General features: G+C 42.1%; 1 protein-coding gene across 1 annotated transcript in view; it reads right to left on the bottom strand.

Moving 5' to 3' along the window:
• SMAD9 (SMAD family member 9) overlaps positions 1–15972 on the bottom strand; it is a 74608-nt gene that overhangs the window by 8622 nt on the left and 50014 nt on the right. Inside the window, 5 exon segments of the mRNA XM_059143936.1 lie at positions 4–260; positions 7209–7430; positions 8973–9041; positions 9044–9067; positions 12716–12979. Of these exon segments, the coding sequence (XP_058999919.1) occupies positions 4–260; positions 7209–7430; positions 8973–9041; positions 9044–9067; positions 12716–12979 (836 nt within the window).

Raw genomic sequence — 15972 nt, 5'->3', positions numbered from 1 at the left:
TACCTTAACAAAGCTCATGCGGATAGTGCACATCTTCGTTAACTCGTAGACGACTTCAAATCCATGGTGAACCGACTGCGCCAGCAGCTGAGCGAAGAGCTGGTTGTTGAAGATCTTGAGGCTGCAGCCGCTGGGGATCTTGCACACGGTGGCTGGGTGGAAGCCGTGCTGATAGTTGCAGTTCCGGCTCTGTACGAAGATGCTGCTGTCGCTCACACACTCGGCGTACACCTCGCCCCCAACATAGTATAAATGCACACCTACGAGGTAAAAACAGCGTCCCTCAAGCACCAGCATCGTGTTTAGCTTCGGATTAACACCATTCCCTTCTCACTGCAACCTTGTGGTATGTGACTATCTCTCGTGAAATTAATTTTAATATCACCAGCCAGAGTAAAAGAGTGACCAAAATGCCCACTTGTTCTAATTAAACCCAGCAGTGGGTTTTTTTTTTTCCCATGAGTCCACTTAAAAGTGGATTGCACCCCATGTTTATAACGATTGCAAAGGCTGTCGTGCACTGCTCCTTCTGTCACTCTCGATCTCACGCTTATTCACTCTCATAATATTAGAAGCAAAATAAATACACAATGCAGAAAACATCCTTCAGGTCCATGTATCAATAAAAAAATAGAAACTGGGCACAGATAATATCAAGGAAATGTCACTTTCCCCTTTAATGCATACACTAAACCCTCTTCAGAGGAAACAATAAATGAAGTTTACTTTTTTTTAAGTTTACATTTTAACAATTATGAATCCATTTGTCTTAATACCTCCCTCAAAGAGATTTATTTCATTTTAGAGCTTGTCACTTACTATTATAGAAATAATGCCTGCATTTTACTTAAGAACGAAATTCTTGTCACTTTTTCAGATATAAAGACTCTCAGTCAAAATGTTGCTTATTTTACATCACATTTTTGGACTTAAAAAGCAAAACACCATCCTGAGATTGGTGCTGCCCCAAATAATTTTCATTCCAGATTAAATCTGAGTTGACTCTCTCACTCCAGGTCTCTGGGTTTAAGACTTAACATATATTTATAGCAAGAGACTGGCATTAGATAAAACAAAGATCGCTCCAGTCTAGTGAACATTAAATACCAGCACAGTTTTCCTCCAGCCTTTCAGCAGAAACAAAATTCTCCAGAATTATACAATTATACAATTGTCATGGGGTCACAAAGGGTTCACAGAAATGATCCAGAATACACAGAGACTGATATATCTTGGATCTCCTCTCTTTTTTTTCCCCAGCTTTCCGCTCCCTTTTCTTTCTCATGTTCATTCTCTCCCTGAACAGCCTGGGGTTAGGCACCCTCGGCTCTGGGCCATGAGAAGCAGGCAAGAAGGTCCCCTTGGCTGGGATATGGTATCTGGCTGCACCAACGTGTTGGAGGTGAGGCTGGGGCATATACAGCTCCCAGTCCCCATGAGCTCCCCGGGAGGGCCGCCCCTGTGGTGGTTATGGTTGTTCAAAAAGAGAGAGAGCTGGTGGGGAAAGAGCCAGAGAATGAGATGGTCCAGTGTTCAGGATGTATTTGAATTGAATGACTTTCAAATTTATAATCCTCCCAGAACCTACTAAGTAGAATCGATAGGATTTTTGTTACCTGACTCTGGTCTTTATTTAGGGGATGATTTTCAATCCTGTGGAAGTACTATCCGCAACCACAGCACAGTTGGCAGAATAAGGAAAGCAGAGTAGAGGCTGGACAGACAGGCAGGAGTAGTGTCCCGAGCAAAAAGAGGGGGCAGAGCCAATGGAATGAGCACACAGAGGCCTGAGTTGGCTCTGAACAGTAGGACAAGGGTGGAATTCAACCCCACCATGAAGGAGCTTTGGCTAGAGACAGTGGCATCCAAAGAAAAGTCAAAGGTGTGTGGGTGGCTCAGTTGGTTAAGTGACTGCCTTTGGCTCAGGTCATAACACTGGAGTCCCAAGACTGAATCTGTAGGGCTCCCTGCTCAGCAGGGAGTCTGCTTCTCCCTGAGACCCTCCCACGCTTATGGTCTCTCGCAAATAAATAAATAAATAAAATCTTAAAAAAAAAAATAGTCAAGTAGGCAAATGATTTTATTTGCATCCACTTGACAAAACAAAACCATGGCTTTAAACAATGTGTATTTTAGATTCAAAATCTCCATAAAGAACAGTGAGCAATAAGATAATGCTCTTCCTGAGATGCCAAAGAGGAACCTGGCAGTGTGGGCCTCAGGTAAGCTCTTCCTACTTCTCTTGGGCTGTATCCCTCTATCCGGGCTTCCCATTTGTGTGTGACTGCCTCCCGCCTTCTAGGAGATGAGGGAGTGTGGAGTCCTGTGCTACAGTTACTTAGGGTCAGAGGCACCGTGGGCTTGAATTGGGTCTGCCAAGGCAGACTGCAAATCTGTTCCCTTTGGTTCCTCTTCCACAGTCTTGAACAACAGAGAAATGACAGGAAAGATAGGGAGGAAGGCGGGCTGCTTAGGTTGCTGAGGTGGTTCTTAGGCTCTAGACTCTACCAGAAGAAAGAGAAAGTTGAGTCCCAGAGTAGAAGGAATGCACAAATGCCAGTACAGAAAGTGAATCTCATTACCCTGTAGACCTGCTCAGAGACTCTGTTACTTTTTCATTCCCTTTAGAATAATCCCAAACTTCCTGGCTCGAACTCAACACCTTATCATGAGTTTGTAATCCATCTTTGCCCTGCCTTTGTTGCCCTGTCTTCCACACACCATTTTAAAATCATGGCTGAATATTAGGATCATTTAGAGCTTTAAGAAAGTGCCTACTTCTGGGTGTAATAATGGTACTTATATTTAGAAATCCATTATATAGATAGATAAATACTCAAATCTATCATGAAAGGATATGAAGCTGGAAATTTACTTTAAAATATTCTTGCAAAAATACTGTGAAGGGACAGCATTCACTGTGAATCATTACGGAAGCTGGAGAGGGTGATAAGAATATTCTTTACATGATTCTGTGCACTTCTGTATGTGTTTGACATTTTCCAAAATAAAAAATGTTTTAACACATGATGAGAAAAAATTTCCAAATCCACACCAGGGCTTTGGTTCAGGGTGTTGTGCACTGCACAATTCTAGGGTGTGCTTCATAGCCTTCCAAGATTTATAGCATCATTATACAGCTTCTCCAGAAGATGGCAGTAACTTCTCTTGAGAAAGGGGCTTCTTAAAATTCACACAAAGCCATCACTGGCCTGGAGGCAAGGTCAGTTCCCCAAATCTGAATCTGAAAATTTTAAGTCTGTTTGGACAATATGATGAACAAACAGGGTGGGGCCCAAGTAGACTACAGAGAATGGCCCACCTCAGTACTCAGCCCTTCTGCTGGGCTGGGCTGCGCCCCCTGTGATGTTTCTCAGCACCACTGTAGCAAACCTGGCCTGCCCTGACAGGCCAAGCAAGTCCCACGGCCTCCATCCTCACATGAGCAAGAAAGCCCAGGAGGGACAATTTAGAGAATACAGGGATGCAGAGAATAAAACTCCTCCACAAGTGCACAGCCCAGAAATAATCAAAGCTAACATTTCTTATATACCTTTCAGTTTTCTCCTTCACATGTGTTTTTAAACCTTTCACCCTTGGGGGCCTGGGTGGCTCAGTCGTTAAGCCTCTACCTCCAGCTCAGGTCAGGGCCCCAGGGTCCTGGGATGAGCCCACATAGGGCTCCCGGCTCAGCCGTAAGCCTGCTTCTCCCTCCTCCACTCTCCCAGCTTGTGTTCCCTCTGGCTGTCTCCCTCTCTGTCAAATAAATAAATGAAATCTTAAAAACAAAATGTGTCTCTCTTCCCTCACTAACAATTTAATTTTACTGCAGTTGCCAGGGAATCCTTTTTTTTTGTTTTGTTTTTTTTTTTAGATTGTATTTATTTGTCAGAGAGAGAGGGAGAGAGCCAGCACAGGCAGACGGAATGGCAGCAGAGGCAGAGGGAGAAGCAGGCTCCCTGCTGAGCAAGGAGCCCGATGTGGGACTCGATCCCAGGACGCTGGGATCATGACCTGAGCCGAAGGCAGCTGCTTAACCAACTGAGCCACCTAGGCGTCCCGCCAGGGAATCCTTTTAAAGTGAAAATTCAGATCTGTAAACTCCTGTGACCTGGTCCTCTCCCCTCCTCTTCTATAACTTCCCCATTTTTCTATCCATTTTATTCCACTCACTCTGACTTCCTTGCTGTTCTTACAATGTATATACCAGGCAGGCTTCAGGGCCTTTGCACCTGCTGCTCCCTCTGCTTTGAAAGCTCCCCCTCCATGTGACTAAACGCACTTTTCTTTCTGCTCAAATGTCACCTGGTTAGGAAAGCATTCCCTGGCTATCCCACTTGACTTCCTAACAAGTTCTCCCCAATCTCTTCCCCTCCTGTGTTTTCCTCTAGACAAATCCTTAGAGATATATAACATTATTTCTTTTCTGTCTTTCCTTGGTTATGTGTAACCAATGAAAGCCTGTTATTGTTTGTTTTTGTTTGTTATTTTTCTTTGTTTCTAACTGCTGTCCCTAATGGTGGGACAGTTTGGCTAAGAATAGATTCTCAACAAAGATTTGTGAGATGAATGCCTATGTCTGAAATCTAAGTGTCTCGATTAATTAACTCCAAAGAACAAGTTAACTTATTCACTAATGATTGGAGGCATTTTGCTGCAAATTTATTCAGGCTGGTGTTCCAGGAAGCCATGCTGCTCAAAACCAAACAATCCAAGGGAGCACCTAAGAAGCAGTCCTCTGGGGGCGCCTGGGTGGCTCAGTGGGTTAAGCCTCTGCCTTCGGCTCAGGTCATGATCTCAGGGTCCTGGGATCGAGTCCCGCATCGGGCTCTCTGCTCAGCAGGGAGCCTGCTTCCCTCTCTCTCTCTCTCTCTGCCTGCCTCTCTGCCTGCTGTGATCTCTCTCTCTGTCAAATAAATAAATAAAATCTTTAAAAAAAAAAATAAAATAAAATAAAATTTAAAAAAAGAAGCAGTCCTCTGACTTCATGAAAGACCAACAGCTCTTCCTTTAAAAATATTCGACGCTAATTTTTCCCCATGCTTTATATCTCCTCTAAAAAAAAAAAATCATTTTCTCAGTAAAGCACTTCCAAACAGCTTTCTGAAAAAACTGACGTTGCCTTGGGGAACCACATGAGGGTAGAGGGCCCTTCCAGTCACTGAGCACTTAGGTGGACTTCCTGATTTTCATAAAAGGCTGTCATTTCTAGCTCTTGTTCCTATGGTTTCTTAACCTGGGGATTAGCTCTCAGGCAGGAATACATAGAACCTCAACTCCCATGTCTGCATCAGCAGCCCCCTCAAAGAGCTACTTGCAGAAAGATTCCCAGGAGGCATTCAACAGTCCTTTCATGTTTGAATTGTATCTTTGGACCAAGTGGCATCAGCAGAAGTCTCATATGCAGACCAGTCCAGAAAGCCCCTCAGCACACAGCCAGCCCCACAATATTATGTTGTAATAGTCTGCCTTTAAATTTCACCTGAAGGGGCACCTGGGTGGCTCAGTGGGTTAAGCCGCTGCCTTCAGCTCAGGTCATGATCTCAGGGTCCTGAGATCGAGTCCCGCATCGGGCTCCCTGCTGAGCGGGGAGCCTGCTTCCTCCTCTCTCTCTCTCTGCCTGCCTCTCTGCCTACTTGTGATCTCTCTCTGTCAAATAAATAAATAAAATCTTTTAAAAAAAATTAAAAAAAATAAATTTCACTGAAGATTCTTATAAAAACCATTTGAAAGTAAAGTTATAGTATCTGAGAAATGTATTTAAGAATTCAGTCAAAGGGAAAGTATTATTTCCTTTGAAGAATGGCCAGGTTTCTTCCTTTGGGATAAAAATTACATTATAGTTGTGTTTCCATTTTTTGACCTCCCTGTCAGAAAGCCTAGAGCACAATTTTAATCACAGCCACAATGCTAACCTTTAGTTCCTTCTCCTTCCTTGCTGCCCCCAACCCCCTCTTCCTGATTTTCTACTTTCCATTTATCATTTCACTGCAAAGTTTTCCTATAAGCCATCTCAAAGCCACTATGGGAAAAAACAAAAACAAAAACAAAAAAGCCACTATACAAATATATAGGATATAAATAAACAAATATCATCATTAGAACATCAATAAAGGGGCGCCTGGGTGGCTCACTCAGTCATTACACATCTCCCTTCAACTCAGGTCATGAACCCAGCATCTTGGGATCCAGCCCCTCATCGGGCTCCCTGCTCAGTGGGGAACCTGCTTCTCCCTTGCCAGCTCCCTTGTGCTTGTGTTCCCTTTCTTGCTATCTCTCTGTCATAAATAAATAAAATCTTAAAAAAAAAAAAAAAAGGACATCAATGAATAAATTCAACCTGTTTCTAACCAATAGCTTGTAGGTTTTCTATGACAGAGACATTAAGGAAGTATGCTAGGAAGAGTATTAGAATGTATCACCAGGTACAATAATGAATCTCCCCTGGAAACTTGAAAGAAAAGATTTGTGTCTACCTTCCTACGGTGGTCTGAGGGCTGGATGGAAAGAGGAAAGATAAAATGACTCTAAAGTTTCTGTACAACTATGATTCCACAGTAGTCTGACATAATAGTGGACAACCAGGTGTCAAACATTACCAGCTACTCTAATGTAAAGAAGATGATTTAAAGATACACAGTGAGGGCTCACATTCAGATGGGATTTTCTACCATTGATCACACCGATGAGAAAGGCTTCAAAGCTTCGTTGGCCAAACCTCAAGGAGGCCTGTGTCCATCTGGCTTCATAACAATCCTGAGCACAGGAGAACCCCAATCACTACCAAAGGTTTCCCTACATAAATAGTCATGATTTTCACTACCTAGCTTCTAAGTCTCCAAAGGTCACTTTACCTGGTAGAATATAATCCCCCCACCAGAATTCCTCCTCTGAAGTTTTCTTATTTAGCATCTTTAGGCAATTCGAAAATAATTCATGATACTTCTATTTAGTAATTTCATCCTGCTTTCACATTTATCCTCTTGTTTGTCTTACCACTTTGTCTTAATACTTATCCTAATCCACCCTCTAAAAGATGCTACACTGACCCTAGAAGTAGAGAGACCACGACCTTGCAACCTCAGGCCTCCTGCTGGCTCACCAGCCTGAGACCATCCTGCCAGGTTAGGTGGCCAACCCGTGGCTTGTTTCTCTCCCCACATTTTAGCTCCAAAGAACATATACATGAATGACATATTTGCTTTTACCCTTTCCTATGTGTCTCCTGGTGTTTTCTATTGTTGAGTTTCTGTTTACATTAGAAAGAAGTCCGAGACAGAATCTGTTCCTGTTATTTGAAGGGTCTGTGAATCCATCTATAAGTACGCTTCGGGAGGAGGCCTGGAACGTTTCCCCAACTCGGTTGTTGAGTTCATAGTAGGCAACTGAGCACCAATGCTGCGGCTCCTCGTAGCAAACTGGCCGGAAGTCTGGAAGGAAAAGAACCAGAGAGCACATCACTCCCATCATGTCTGGCTTCCCATCTCATGATCTCACCTGGACAACATTCATGCTCTTAACCAGGAGAGGTGCTGCAAGACAAAGATCTCTCCAAACCTGTCCCCTGATGGAAGATCTGTGTGGGGAGTTCATCTTGTCACCACACGTGTGACACAGAGGCCGCAATCCTTGTGACTCTCCCATGATTAGAGCATTTGCACTCATATGTATTAGTACTGAGGGGGTCTGACAAACAACAGTATGAACAGATTAATGTAAATTCCATCACCCGGAGAGGAGACAGCTCCAGGGAAGGGGACAGGTTGTCTCCTCTCTACATGTTAAAGATAACATATCACCGTTAATAAACTGAATAAAGTCCCAGTGACAAGAGTATCATTTTCCAAAATACTAAGGCTGAAAAAATAACAGTTTGGATATGATGAAGGCCAAATAAAAAATACTGGACAGGACTTAAAATTACTTAAGAAAAAAAGAAAAACAACATAGAGTCACATTCTCCATTGTATATATATATGGAGTACTTATATAGCATAAGGTATTTTTAAAGACAGCACATGTTTCATCAGGAAATCCATGAATGTTATGTTTTCACCTTAAAATTTTCAAAGTGATTAAGTTGCCAAACCAAAAGTTTTAAGTTGCCAACCAAAGTTCAGAGTTCTTTCTTTGCCACGCACACTCTGTCTTTTGACTGATTATATTCACTCTCTTTTCTTTGAATATCTTAGTAATTCTTGTACCTACAGTATGTTCCTATGTGCACTGAAACATAAATTTATGAAACATAAGTTAGGGGGTTATTATTTGATTTACAAAAGAACCTATACTTATAAAAGACTTCACCCCTACAGACTTCAAATCGTACGCTCTGTTAGACCCTCTCTACTCAGGTGTGGTTCCTGAATGGTAGACTCTGCATCACCTGGGAACATGTGAGGAATGTAGATTCTTGGCTCCCACCCCGGATCTAAGGAACCAAAATCTGCCTTTGTGTAAGATCCCCATGTGGCTTACACGAACATTAAAACTGAGTAACATTTATTTACCTAGCCTATTTTAAGAAACAGATAAAATTCTGTAAAAACCCTATTTACATATTTATGTATATTTACATATTTGTGTATATTTACATATTTATGTACAGCGCCCCGCTAAGCTAAACCAAAGACACCACTACAAAGCTATAGTATAAACACAATGGGGATAAAATTGTTAACTTAAACACCCATTTCTGTAATAAATATCAAAAACAACACGCGTCTAAATGTTAGGTTAGAATAAAAAATTAACTTACTCTAGTAACCAGGATGACAAACTAACATTCACTCTATGGTGATGAGGAATGCCAAAGTTAGAATGCAAAGCCCTGCTCTCTGCCTCTTCAAAGACATGTGAAATAGCAGGCTAGCATGTTTTGGTTGTTGTTTTTTTTTTTTTTCTTTTGTTTTGGAGTAATAGGAAATGCTCTTGGAAAACAGCTACATTGAGCTGTTCACCTACAAATTTACCTCCATTAGGCACTGACAGCACTAAATGACTATCAGCTGTGGCATCCACGGGTCGGCCATTCTGGGTCCCTGATAAGGTGGAGGTGGTGTGTCAACTCAAAGAAAGCAGTGAAACTGATACATGACACTAAGACAGCTCCAGCCTTTCTCGCTGTGAAACTCCTGGGCCCAGCGCATAGTGCTGCCGTTGCAGAGAGACCAGTCAGTCATCAGGCTATTCCGCAGGGACATTCTAAGGAATCTGTTGTCTTGACATCCTCACTGAACAGTCGATGAGTTTTCCCTCTGACTTGGGAGTTACCAAAAGAGTTGTAAGTTGCAACGACTTCATAAGATTTTCAAATCAAGGAGCTATTCTCCTAGCTTTCTCAATAGCACAGGGGTCTGTTGCCCAGCTTTCAAAACAGAAAGTTAAACCTTCTTTGAGCTTAGTTTTCCAAGTCCTCTGCTGCCAGGGATGGTACAATGACCGCAGGGAGGCGTGGTCTCTGAGATAGTTCCAAATGTGCCTCCACAATGCACAACAGTGGAAACCTGATTATAACCTTGTGCCCAAGGCATGTGGAGCAGGGCTCCTCTCTCCAAGTATCAGTTCCTATAATCGGGCAGTGATCATGCTTAGGCAAAGGCTGTGCATTCGGTAGATAAGATCTTAGGAGAAAGTAATTCACAACACAGTAAAAACTCCTACAGCAGAGGAAAACCTCTTTAGTGAGAACCTCAGAATAACTGTTTCCTCCTGTATACATTCCTGATGTCACTTCGTAATCGCCTTGCTATGTTAGCAGTGGGTAGACTTCGGTGGCATAAAAAATTGAATCAGTCTGCTTTTGTTGAAAACTGAATTTCGTGCATCCAAGCAGTTCCCACACTTAAGCATGCATCAAAGTCCCAGTGACACTTGTTAAAGATGCAGTTTCCTGGTCCCACCCTCAGAAATTGGAGTCTGGAGATCAATGGCTGGATGTGGCCCTGACATTCCCCAGGCACCGATGGCAATTTGAATGCAGACCACATCGTGCAACCACGGGTAAGACGTTTTCCTGTGGGAAAATAAACTCTGAGCCTTGTGAAAAAGTTATAGAGCAAGGTGGCTCTTCTGCAGGTCCCAGAGTACGTCTATCTGTAAAACTCAGGGACTGCACACAGAGTTACCGTATCACCATATCTGCTCCTAGGCATATGCCCACAGGTGCTGAAAACAGAGACTCAAGCAGATGCTTGCCTGCTCGTGTTTGGAGCAGCATTATTCACACCAGCCAAAAGGTGCAAATAGCCCAAATATCCATCAGTCATGTGGTGTACCTTTATTTTGGAATATTATTGTTTAATCACAAAAATGAAGTAAACGACACAGACTAACAACATAGGTGAACTCTGAAAACACTATGCTAACTGAAATAAGCCAGACACAAAAAGACATATATTGTATGATTCCATTTCTTTGAGGTACCTAGAAAAAGCAAATTCACAGAGACAATAAGTGGACTGGAGATTGCCAGGGACAGGAGGAAAGGGCAGGGGGAAGAGCTGGGAGCTACTGCTAATGGGTACAGAGTTTCTGTTTAGATGGATGAAAAAATTTTGGAAATAGATGATGGGAATGGTTGCACAGAACGGTGAATGTGCTTAATGCCACTGGATTGTACACTTAAAATGGTTAAAATGTCCAACTTTATGAGATATGTATCTTCCCACAACTTTAAAAATTAAGAAGTGAAAACCACTACATTGCACACTTTAAGTGTGTGAACTGTATGATGTATGAATTATATCTCAATAAAGCTGGTAAAAAAAATAAGGTGCTGAACTATTAAATTTCAGAACCTCCTTTTAGTTTCACTTAGCTATGGGTCTGTTTTGCAGGTTGTATTTTGCTGTTAATCGTTCAGAAAATAATTATTTTCTTTGAAATTAAAAGAGCCATTCCCTCCATGAAAATGAACCAGCTTCTGCAGAGGTGCTGGGGTCCGTCCTTCATGGGTGGGAAGAGGGGAAAAAATATCAACCTTTGAGTTTCACCAGTGCAAGAAGACAAGGTCAGCACAGGCAATCTTTACAGCACAGATATGTTTCAAGTAAACAGGTGTTCTGTGACATAATTATCCTCCTGTCCCTTAACCTTGGCTCTGTCCTCAAATGACTTCTCTTCCTGTTGTATCCCTCTCTTGGTGAATCCAGCTCCGTGTAAGACAGCAACCATCTCCTCCCCACTGAGTGGATGACTCCTGAGCTCCCTCCCTGAGTCTCAGCCTTCACCCCCACATCAAGTTCTATTGAGTCTGTCTCCTCAAATTCATTGTTTTTTTCCCCTCCCCACATCCCTTTCTTAGTTCAGGTCCTTATCATTACTTGTCCGGACTGTGACAGCCTCATTGCTTACTTACATGATTGTTCTCAACAGCTACTGCCTCCTGAAGGTCAGAGACTCTTGTCAGACTTAGTCGTCATTGTACCTCTCGCAGTAGCACAGTGCCTGGCACTTAGTAGGTGCTCAGCCATTACTTACTGTCTCAGTAACGTCAAGAGCTATAACCCTAGGCTCTGGCCCAGTTCCAAATGCCTGTGTGGTGATTTGTTTACTCTGCAATCAACTGATGAGCAAACACTGTGTTTTAGGACCTGTGCTACATATATAAAAGAGAAGATGACTGGCAGTTGAATTGGGGGGGGAATATATAGGGAGGAATTATATAACGTAGTGTGATAAATGCAATAGTAGATGTGTATGAAAATAGTAGCTGTATTGCTGAGGGAGCAAAAGGCAGAACTGAATAACTCAGAAAGGAAGGGGCACGTCCTTTTCTGTCTTCCCACATTTTATAAGTTCTGTGAGGACAGGGACATTTTTTACCCATCTTTGAATTCTCCTTCCAGCTCCCCAAGGCAATTCCTGTATATAATAAGTGTTCCATAAATATCCATTAAATAAAGGAATATATGAACACATGAATGAGGCAGATTGTAACATTTAGCGCCAGATGAGTTTAGGCTGGCCTCTAAGAATTTGTCGCTCAGGATATGACTCATCTCACACTCAAGAGGTGCATATAAATCTCTTCTTCATGATCTAACTTGGAGCCACTTTATAGAAGCAGCAGCATGTGCAACTGTGGCAATGTGCTTGATTCTCCCTTTTGCACAGGATGTCCCTTCCATTGGCTTTTTCAGTTCAGCAGATGTTTACTGACTAGCATTTTGAAGACTGACTAGCTCTGTCTTCAAAATGCTGTGCTGGCTTCACACAGCACAAAAGGAGAAGCACAGGCTAGGTGGGGCCCAACTCTGCCCTGGGGACGTTAAGCATTCATCTTTTGGAGGCTGGGACTCCCTGTGCTTACTGAAAGAGACAGCCAAAGCAAAGGCCAAGCATGGACCCCTCACGTTGCTTACCCTCAGGTCAAGTCTTTCTCCTTGGGTTAGAGAAGTATTTTATCATCTTACTTCTGCTACCTTAAAAAAAAAAATCCCTGGAAATGCCCAGAGATGCTGTTCAAATCCATTTAGCATCTTCCAGGGGGTGAGAACCAGAAACCAGAGCAAAGGTATGTGTAGCTCCAGGATAACTGCTCCCAGCTGGCCCTGATCATAGAGGTGGGCAGGTCCAAAGGCCCACAGGACATGGCCATGTAAACGGCAAAGCTCCATATGAAAGGGAGTAACAGTGACTGTAATTAGGACGGTCCCACCATAACTGACTGTTGGGTCAAACTCCACGTGGAGGGACAGCGGCTTTCACTGACCTGAGTGTTGATAAGGGCTCTCTGGCTCCGAGGGACTCTCTGGGGAGTGAGGGTAGCCAGCGGTGCACGGGGACTGTGTGAACACGTGCCCAGGTCCCGGAGAGGGAGGGAAGGCCGAGCAGGGAGGCTGCTGGAAAGAGTCCGGATAGGTGGCGTTGTGCGGCATGAGAGGCTCACTGTGGAGGGAGGCACTGCGGAACTTGGCCAGAAGGCTGAGCTGGGGGTTATATTCACTGTGCCTTGGCACGAGGACGGGAGGCAGCACTAGGATAAGAAAGGAACGAGTGGATTAGAACTGAGCATTGGCTCCTCGGCACAAAATCCAGTGGACACTTGCTGTTTGTGTCTGCCCATTTTCTTCATGATAAAACTCTGTTTTCTGGGAACTGCCCACCCACCATTCTTTGTGCTTATTGTGAAACTGTCAATTAAGGTTCCGTCGTTTCCCAGAAAGTGAGCTGGTGAAGCGAACTGAACACCAGTGTTTAGTACTTAAACACTCTCGCAAACTGAATATTAAACAGAGTATCACAGTAAAAAGTTTAGAGGAGAATCATTCTGAGGTCAGCACACTAAAGAGACTGCCTATTCATTCCTACCACAGAAATTACCAGAGCTGCCCTATTATCTGGCCTTCTGCAGGACTAATTGTTTGTGTCTTCCTTTGATTCTGCCAATGAAGTGGTTTGGTTTTTTTAAAAGGCAAAATTGGTTTCTAAGTGATGCCCAGAATATTTTTCTTTCAGAGACCATGTTGAATTATTCAGACGGGCAGCCTAGTGCTGCTAAAGTTAAAAAAAAGAAAAGAAAAAATCTACTTGTCTTTATCAGAAAGTTCTTAAAGGTACCTAAAAATGAATAAGAAAAAGATAAACAGTAATACAAAGCGAATCAGTAAAAGATAAGCATCAATAAAAAAACTTATAAACAAAGCCCTATGTATGTTTTTTCTGGGTTCCACATTTAAAAAAAAAAAAAAGTGGTTTTGATCCTGATTCTATACAAAAAGTTAGGAATGCATGCAATTTTCAAGGGCAAGTATCATCCAGGCATTCCTAGTTCTTACTGACTTCTAAAGTGTCACAGTGCCTGGCGGAAAGAAGATAATCAATAAATGTGGTACAACCTGTGACCAAAGTAAGTTCCAGAAAGAGAAGCAGAGGAAGGAGGAAGTGGTCAAAGGAAATTGCAAAGCTCTTCTAAGGGAAAACATGGAAATCAATTGAAGAGCCAAAAATCAATCAATCAATAAATCGATAAACTACAATATAGATATCAGAGATTTAAAAAGAGGAAGAAAGAAGTTAATATAAATTAGCTAAATCCTCATCTTTTGTATTAGTGAATGAAATTACCTGAAGGTGAAAAGTTCAGAAACAGATATATAAGCATATTATATTAGGATTACCTCCATAATTTTCAGTAATTAATGTATAAACATTAATGTATATAATGTATAAATATATTATCTAGAGTTATCTCCATAATTTTTAGTAATAATGGAGGGAACAAGCAAAAGAACTAACCAAGAATGATTAAGAGAAGTTGTTTCTGGAGATGGATGGGGTAGCTCTTGTTTTTAATAATATTACTGATTTGTTACCACATGCAAGTATTGATAAAAAGTCAATGTTTTGGAATAAACAGATGACAACAATACTGATAAAATAACAGTAAGATGAATCACAAAGTCTACCACTTTTCTGCCATCATACATTTATCTCTTTCCTAACAAGCAAGTTAGAAAATAAACTCAAACAGGTAAATAAAGTTTTAAAACTAAACCACCCCAGCTGAGGGTGGCAGAAAAACAAATGAATTCTTCCCCCTTAAAAAGCTGGTGTATGGGGTGCCTGGTTGGCTCAGTGGGTTGAACTGCTCCCTTCAGCTCGGGTCATGATCTCGGCGTCCTGGGATCGAGTCCCGCATCGGGCTCTCTGCTCGGCAGCGAGCCTGCTTCCTCCTCTCTCTCTCTCTGCCTACTTGTGATCTCTCTCTATCAAATAAATAAATAAAATCTTAAAAAAAAAAAAAAAAGCTGGTTTATGTGTCTACGTGTATAATGTATGACATTACAGAACCCTCCACATCATCATCTAAAAATGAGCTGGATGATAAGCCATCATTTCCTTTTATGTGTTCCATGAGACCAAAAGATGGGAACAAAAAGATGACCTGCTTCATGAAAGCGAGGGGCTGACAGAGGCCATGGTATATGGCCCGAAAGGGGGGACCCAACAGAGTACATGGTATATGGCTTCTTCTGCAATGACATTTCATTACAATGCTAACAAGGCTCAAAACAAACACTCATTTTTCTTTTTTGGATGAAAAAGAATTGGAATAATCTCTGTAACTTCAGTTGTAGTGTAAAATATCTATACTGTATTCCTAACATTGTTAAATATAATGCCTCACACCATCCAGAGGCAGAAACTTCTATTTCCTCACGGGCCAAAGATCTGAGACACCAAAAAATAAAAAATAAAAAATAAATTTAAAAAAAGGTTTGTTTTCCTTTTTTGAAACAAATGTCTTGATAATGTATTTTTACCGTTCACCTAAAACCAAAGGCAGTGATTTCCGTAAAGAAAACCAATGGTAATCATCCCAGCTGGCATTCAGCTTGACTGGCTAGTTTACCTTAGATATGCACTGGTCACATTTTTAAATATTTCCACTCAAAACATAGCTGTTTTAGTCCATCTGGACTGTTACAATAGAAATACCATACAGTGTGTGGCTTATAAACAATAGAAATATATTTCTCACAGTTTCCGAGGCCGGAAGTCCAAGATCAGGGTGCAGCATGGTCAGGTTCTGGGGAAAGCGCTCTTTGAGGCTACAGACTGGGACCTTTCGTGCCCTCACAGGGTGGAAAGGGAAGAGGGATCTCTCTGGGGCCTCTTTGATAATGACACTAACCCCATTTGTAAGGGTCTGTCTGCATGACTGAATCATTTCCCAAAGCGACTGCCCCCACCTCCTAGTACTATCACCTTAAGCGTTAGGTTTTCAACATATGAAGGGAGGGGGTGCACAGAAATGTTCAATCCTTAGCTATAGCTATTCCTCATTACTAAATTCTATTTCTAGATCATAACTGCTGCTTACAAATATGACATAGTACGATTACAGACATTGGTTTCAATTTTATACCACCTTTTAAATACAAATCTGTCTTAACAACGAAGCACCACTTGGGGGAGAACAGTGGCAGGAGTTATTCCTGCCGCATACGGGGTGCAGAGCAGAGC

Source organism: Mustela lutreola, chromosome 13, assembly GCF_030435805.1.
Source record: "Mustela lutreola isolate mMusLut2 chromosome 13, mMusLut2.pri, whole genome shotgun sequence".
NCBI lineage: Eukaryota > Metazoa > Chordata > Mammalia > Carnivora > Mustelidae > Mustela > Mustela lutreola.
Note: the sequence above shows the minus strand (reverse complement) of the source record. Positions and strands in the feature narration are given on the sequence as shown.